This window comes from Euprymna scolopes, chromosome 26, assembly GCF_053919585.1.
Source record: "Euprymna scolopes isolate OS-2025 chromosome 26, ASM5391958v1, whole genome shotgun sequence".
Lineage (NCBI taxonomy): Eukaryota > Metazoa > Mollusca > Cephalopoda > Sepiida > Sepiolidae > Euprymna > Euprymna scolopes.
The window spans coordinates 6,164,066-6,171,088 of record NC_136507.1 but is presented as its reverse complement, the minus strand read 5'-3'; the positions used below and the strand labels follow the sequence as shown (position 1 = coordinate 6,171,088).

Below are 7,023 nucleotides of genomic sequence, written 5' to 3'. Positions count from 1 at the left end.
GAAAGGCTCAGCTTTTGCATTAGTCAGCCTTCATTCAGCCTCACTAATATTCCTGGAAATTTTTAACTGAATGAACACTTTATATAAATGGTTCAGTCTTCAATTCCTGTCAGACTAGTGATCACTACAAGATGAAGGTTGAGAGTAAACATGAAAATAACAATCACTAAAACGAGGAAAAGTTTGAAACAAGGAAATAATAAAAACAAGAATAGCAAATACTATCCAAAATTAACTTTTAAAAGGTTTTAATTGAGGTTTCATTGATGAATTTGGAAGTTGCAGATAAAAACATGGAAACCAAAATTTAGACAAGTTTTGCAAAAATTACTTTTTGCTTCATTTAAACAAAGAAAAATAAATCAATTTCTTTTTAATAAATTTTATTCATTGTATATGCAAAAAAAAAAAAACAAAAAAAAAAATTTGAAATTTTAATTTCAGAAAAATTAATGCAATGAGAATTATCTTTCAGTTTAATTTTGAAAAAAAATTATTTTAAAAATTAAAAATGTTTAAACTTTCATTTGTAAAGTTTAAACATTTTATTTTTACCTTAAAATAATTTATTTTCAAAATTAACTAAAAGAAAATTATTTAACTTTGGAATTTATCAAATATTTGCAGTCTCGGGTAACCATCAAATCTTCCACACCTCAACGGAGGTTTTTTGTAAGATTTTCATCAAGAGACAACATATATATCTACAATCCAGAGATTGGCCGTCTTTGGTCAGCTTCTGACTAAAATCTGGATGTTGATAAATGGCAAAGTCAGATGATAAAAAGAAGCCTTAATAAAAAAGCTTCTACTGCAGACGTTCTTTGAAAAAGGCCTCCACAGAGTCAGTGTTCCATTTTTCAATTCCAAGAGTCTCTATGACCTCGTGTTCCTCGTTTAGGAGCCGAATAGCAGGATCAGCACCACGAGCATAACGAATAGTAAGACCAGGGAATTGATTAGGACGACTGCTTTTTACAAAAGCTAAAAAAAGAGAAGAAAAAAAATTGTTAATAAAATAATGTAGCGATAGGGAGGGGGATATTTAAAAAAAAGAAAAGAGTTTAGGCAATGTACAAAAATAACATTTTTTTTTATATTAAATTTTTGTAAAATTACAATATAACGATTTGCTTGTGTCCATTTTAGGACATTAAAACTCTTTAAGGAAGCAGAAACTATAAGTAAACATTCATTAGATCAAGTGCACCCACCAACACAATATCATTATTTAAAATTCTAATTAAAATGGGATGTTATATATATATATTTTTTGTTAGGGCTTGGTTTGTCTGTTTTTTATGACCTATCAACCCTTTTAAAAGACAAACAATTAATAGCACACAAGTTGCTATTTTATTCATAACTGGAGAAGGAATAGATTGATAATGCGGTTTTAAAAGAAAAAATTTTTTGAAATAAAATAAAAATATATTCTCAAAATTGAGTTCAAGTTTTAGTCATTTTCAAAACGGTTAATACCCGTTTTGACAAACCTAATGTAGATTGTACTCCAAATTTGAACCAACATGTTTTCTTTTGATGAATTAGATGCAAAAATTGCAGATGAAGAAATTTGGAAAACCCTTTAACATATCTGGTTACCTCTCACTCTGCCGTACTGACAGATACATGCACAAATTTGGAGTCTATATTTGTAACAGCAACTTCTTGACTTATATTTTCTCTACTAGTCTTCCTCAACCCAGGACTGTACTCTAATCAACCAAGTCTCCAACATCTTAGCTACCAGCGCTCTCCCTAGATACTAGCCCGCATGTACATGTATTTGGTGACTTTAATTTCCACTACAGTGATATGGTTCGTCTAGTTATACAAATGCAGCTGGTAGCATCACACATTGCTGTACTATATCCCATTCCCTGAAACAGACCTTCACGTTCCCGATCCATCTCCTAGATCGGCAAACCTTACTTTTAGACATATTTCTGACCATAGTAACCAAGGATTGTGTGACAAATGCCAATAGTCCACTCGGGAATGCTGATCACGTTATATTGGTAGACATCACTCTAAACCACAAGTTGATGAGCCATTGTTCAAATTGACAAGGTACTTCATAAAGGAAGCCATCAGGCATTACATCAGAGATGCCTCATGGAGTAGTATCTTTTCTCTTCCTGCAGAACAGTGTCTAAATAAGGCTGCTGAATGGTTCAAAGCTGCAATTGAAGCACTTGTTCCCACACAGCTCCCTTCTATTTGTGCAACTGTCATCGCTCAAAAGCAGCATGCATTCCACAGATTTGACATAAGTCCAATACAAACAGACAAAAGTATATAAAAACTAGAAATAATTGTGAGGGTCATTACAAAATTTGACCGAAAACGCTGTTTTATGTTAACATTTTTATCACTTTATTTGCTTAAAACTCTTAAAATATATAATGTACATTATTATTTATTAATTCATTTGAAAGTATATTCATTTTCAAACAAAACGGTGATATTTTGAGGACTTAAAAGCGCTTTGGTTTTTAAAATATGACGATTTTAGCAGAACCCACTTGAAATCTGATTATCCAAAGCATTTTATTGTTCATGTGTATTGCTAATATATGCCACACACTGGATAAGACTGATGAAGCTGGGGCAGTAGTAAAAGATATATCTAAAGGTATTGACTGCCACAATGATCTTCTCATTAAAATTATATCATATGATATTAGTGAATGAATACTTAATCAAATCCTTCTTAGACAAGAGAAAAACCTAAGTTGTCGTCAATGGTCATACGTCAAAACATGATATAAATGCAGGTGTGTCTTGGACCTTTATTATTCCTGATATTTATAAATGACCTCCTAGATAAAATTGGCTCAGAGATGGGTACATTTGCTAATGACACTATGCTCTATAACAAACATGAGGGGAAAACAAATGAACGCATACCTAAGGCAATGGCTAACACCTTAGAGGAAGACCTTCAGTCTGTAGTGGAATGGTGCCAAAAATGGATGATAACATTCAATGCTACCAAGACTAAACTTCTTTCCTTTAACAATTACAAGAAATCTTCTCAACCACTGATTGCCATGACTACCTGAAAGCTATTTGTTCAAACTCCTCAGCTTAACATTCACAGGCAACATGAATTGGAACAAATACATTGAGGACATTGCCAAGGTTGCTGCAAAGAAGGTGGGTTCTCTCTATCTTGCTAGAAAGTCACAACTGAGAGTATCTATTCGCCAATGCATAAAGTATTGTTGCCACATTTTAATGGCAAGTGCTCCAACAAATTCAAAGCACTTGTACACCCACCTTGATCTAAATACCCCCCAACTAACTTGACAAGCAGCAAAATCCCACCCCTACATTGAAGATATTCCTAGATGCTGGAAAGTTTTCTACTCTAATAGTTTCTCGAACTGCTAGACTTTGGAATTCCCTTCCAGTTCCCTGACTGTACCAACATGCAAAAGTTAAAGTGTAATGTCAACTCCCTATTTGGTCCCAAATAGTGGCCTCGTATGTCCAAGTGGCATTGTGCGTTGTTTGGGATGAATTACAGTGAAAAAAAATTTTTTTTTTCAAAGTCTCTGATAGGAGGCATCAATGCATCATTAAAACTTCTAGTAAAATGATCCTACTGATGAAACCGTTCATAACCTTTAAAAGTTTTTTTTTTTTTTTTCATTTGTATACAGTTTTAACAATCAGTGTGCAACAGTGTAAACCTTTGCAATTTAATCCAGATTTACATTGCATGTTAAATACAAATCCAGATTTACATTGCATGTTAAATACAAATCCAGATTTACATTGCATGTTAAATACAAATCCAGATTTACATTGCATGTTAAATACAAATCCAGATTTACATTGCATGTTAAATACAAATCCAGATTTACATTGCATGTTAAATACAAATCCAGATTTACATTGCATGTTAAATACAAATCCAGATTTACATTGCATGTTAAATACAAATCCAGATTTACATTGCATGTTAAATACAAATCCAGATTTACATTGCATGTTAAATACAAATCCAGATTTACATTGCATGTTAAATACAAATCCAGATTTACATTGCATGTTAAATACAAATCCAGATTTACATTGCATGTTAAATACAAATCCAGATTTACATTGCATGTTAAATACAAATCCAGATTTACATTGCATGTTAAATACAAATCCAGATTTACATTGCATGTTAAATACAAATCCAGATTTACATTGCATGTTAAATACAAATCCAGATTTACATTGCATGTTAAATACAAAACACAAAATGAAATTAAAAATTCAATGAAAAGGAAAAAAAATTACAAAAATTTGTTCTTAAAAAAATTGTGGAATCATTTTTATTTGTGTACAATCTATGGCATATTTTTACATCATTTGACTTTTTGTACAGCAATGAATGTACATAAAATGTTTACATCTAAAATACTAATTAACTTAATTGAAAAATGCTTTTGTGACAAGAGTGCAACCAAGATATGTTGCGATTTGTTTCATTGACTGAGACATTTCGTCAAAGGAAAAAAATAGAGAAATGTTTATCAAAACTAGAAACAATAAAATCGGTTTCATCCCTAATTCAAACCAATGGTACGACAGGCAGATTCCAATAGATCCCTCCTTAACACTCCCTCCCCCTAGTAAATCATCTTAAATAGATATAGAAAAAGAAAAATGTACTATCGCTTTTGCTTTTAATATATAACTTTCGAGTGGTATACCTGGCATTAGTAAGAAGAATGGATAGAGATACCCCCTCCCTATGCACTCCTGTTCCAAGCAGTGAACCTTATATTAACATTTGGGAAATTTTTATGTTTTCAGTTATAAATAAAAGTACTAAAAAATAAATAATTTCACTTAGACAACATTTTATGTAAAACGTTGTCTTATCTATTGGGTTGAGGAAGAAATCATCAACTTGTGCCTTTTTTTTTAATTTACATCCGCATATTTGAGTGCATTTTAGTTACATTTGATTTATATTAACCAAAGAAATTAATTGAAAAATACTTCAGTATTTTTTATTTCAAAAATACAAAATGCACAAAAATAAAACGCATTGACAACAAATTTTCTATTTAAAGGAATTTTTGCTCTTATTTTTGTTTTGATTTTTTTAATTTGATTTTTTGTGATTTTTGTTTTTTTAGATCTGTAAACTTGAAAACTGAGTCAACACAGCAGCATTTGAGAGTATTTGTATTTTTCATTTAATGTGTAGAGATTGCACACAAGATTTATGTTGTGGATGGAGAAGAACGAATGTATGAAAACATGGTGCACGTTTGTTTTTGCACTTCAAAAATGTCATGTTTTATCTTAGCAGATTACAAATCAAAGTTTGTGTAGTTGATTTGTTCTTCCACAAAGTCAAAAGACAAGAATAAGCACAGAGGAAGATAGAAATAAACATTTTTGGGGGATGAGGAAACAGTGTTGTTTAATTGTTAAGGATCTGACACACTTAGGAATTATTCTTCAACCAAATACAAAGAATAAAATCTAAGTATTAAAGAAATATTGAAAATTGTATTGAAAAATTATTTTTAAATACTGATATTGTTTGATATTATGATTGCCTTGAACATTGGATATTGTTATTTAATATGAAGTTAATAAAAACAAAGATAAGATGTTATTTAACAAATAAAAAAATAAAATAAATTAATAGAGTTTACAAAAAATGAAAAGAAAAAAAAGAAAACTTTAATATTTCAAAAAAATGTTTACAAATGATTGACAATTTTAAAAGGGAAATTTCAACAATTTCCCAATACATTCAGATTTGAATAAAATTAAATTTTATCAATATTTGCACTATTAGTAGAAAGGAAGAAATAAAAATATAGGAACATTCAAATATCTTTATTAGTATCACAAATAAATGGTAAAAAAAATAAAAGGTTTTCTTGGTAAAATTTGATGAAAGATTAAATTGGTGATTCTATGTTTTTTTTTATTTGTAATTTTAGTTCCAAAAAGGAAATTGTTTTTCTTACCTTGGACCTGTGGATACCTTCCCAATTTTCATCCACATACAACTAATTCAGCAAAAGGATATGTCTGCAAAAAGAAATATATAAAATATAATTTGGAAAAAGACAGAGCAAAGATTCCCTGGCAACATTAGATAAGTATAGGTAGCTTGAAATTGATCTGTTGCCAGTGTCTGGTCGGCATAGATCACAGCAAATTGTTTCTTACATTCTCACGAAGAGAGCACCTGGCAATCTGAATTGGTCATTCAAGTTGGCGTCAGTTTTATAGATGGCTACAGACTCGTCAACATTTTCCAGTAAAGGAGTAATGCCTGGGAGGATTGCCCATATAAGCGTGGATTAAGCCTTTAAAAAGACGGTGGTGATTAGGCTCAATGTCACTTAACTTTAGAGATCTGACAGACAATGGTAATGATTAACAAAGCAATAAAAATATAAAAAGTTTGGTAAATAAAATCTTTGTTTTAAATTAGTATAATTAGTAAATACAAATCTATATATTAACACGATAGTGTGTGTTATTTTCTGTATCACATCTGGGTCGTTTAATTGTTATGTATTTTCCATTTCTTGTAATAAATAATTTTATCAAGAATTCCTCATAAGTTTTGATTTCGGTTATAGCTAATGGCACTCCAATAATTTATGTTTTAAAAATAACTTAATCAAGAATTCGTCATAAGTCTTGGTTTTAGCTGATAGCACCTTAATAATCTATCTTTTTTTTTTATAAATAATTTTATCAAGAATTCTTTATAAGTTTTGGTTTCGGTTATAGCAGAAGGGACTAAAGTTCCTATATATGTTTGGGATTCGGTTTCGATTCAAGCTGATGAATCCAAGTCATATAGATATATTTTTTATTTTTGAAATTGCAACTTTACAATATATAAAAATCAATAGAACATTAACTCTTTAATGATATATTTGAAATCGGCAAGAATTAAAATATCACATTTAAGTGTATTTTACAACCTGGCATTCCTGCTAGCTTGGATAAATACTTTTGCAGTTTTAACAAAAATAG

At 30.3% G+C, this 7,023-nt stretch overlaps 1 protein-coding gene across 1 annotated transcript in view; it reads right to left on the bottom strand.

Annotated features, from left to right (window-relative positions):
- Positions 1–366: 366 nt before the first annotated feature.
- Positions 367–7,023, bottom strand: part of LOC145247908 (selenoprotein F-like) — a 39,331-nt gene continuing 32,674 nt past the window's right edge. Inside the window, exons 3-4 of the mRNA XM_080109538.1 lie at positions 5,997–6,060; positions 367–984 (exon numbers count right to left, since the gene is read on the bottom strand). Of these exons, the coding sequence (XP_079965664.1) occupies positions 809–984; positions 5,997–6,060 (240 nt within the window). The 3' untranslated portion in view covers positions 367–808. The remainder of the gene's footprint in view (positions 985–5,996; positions 6,061–7,023) is intronic.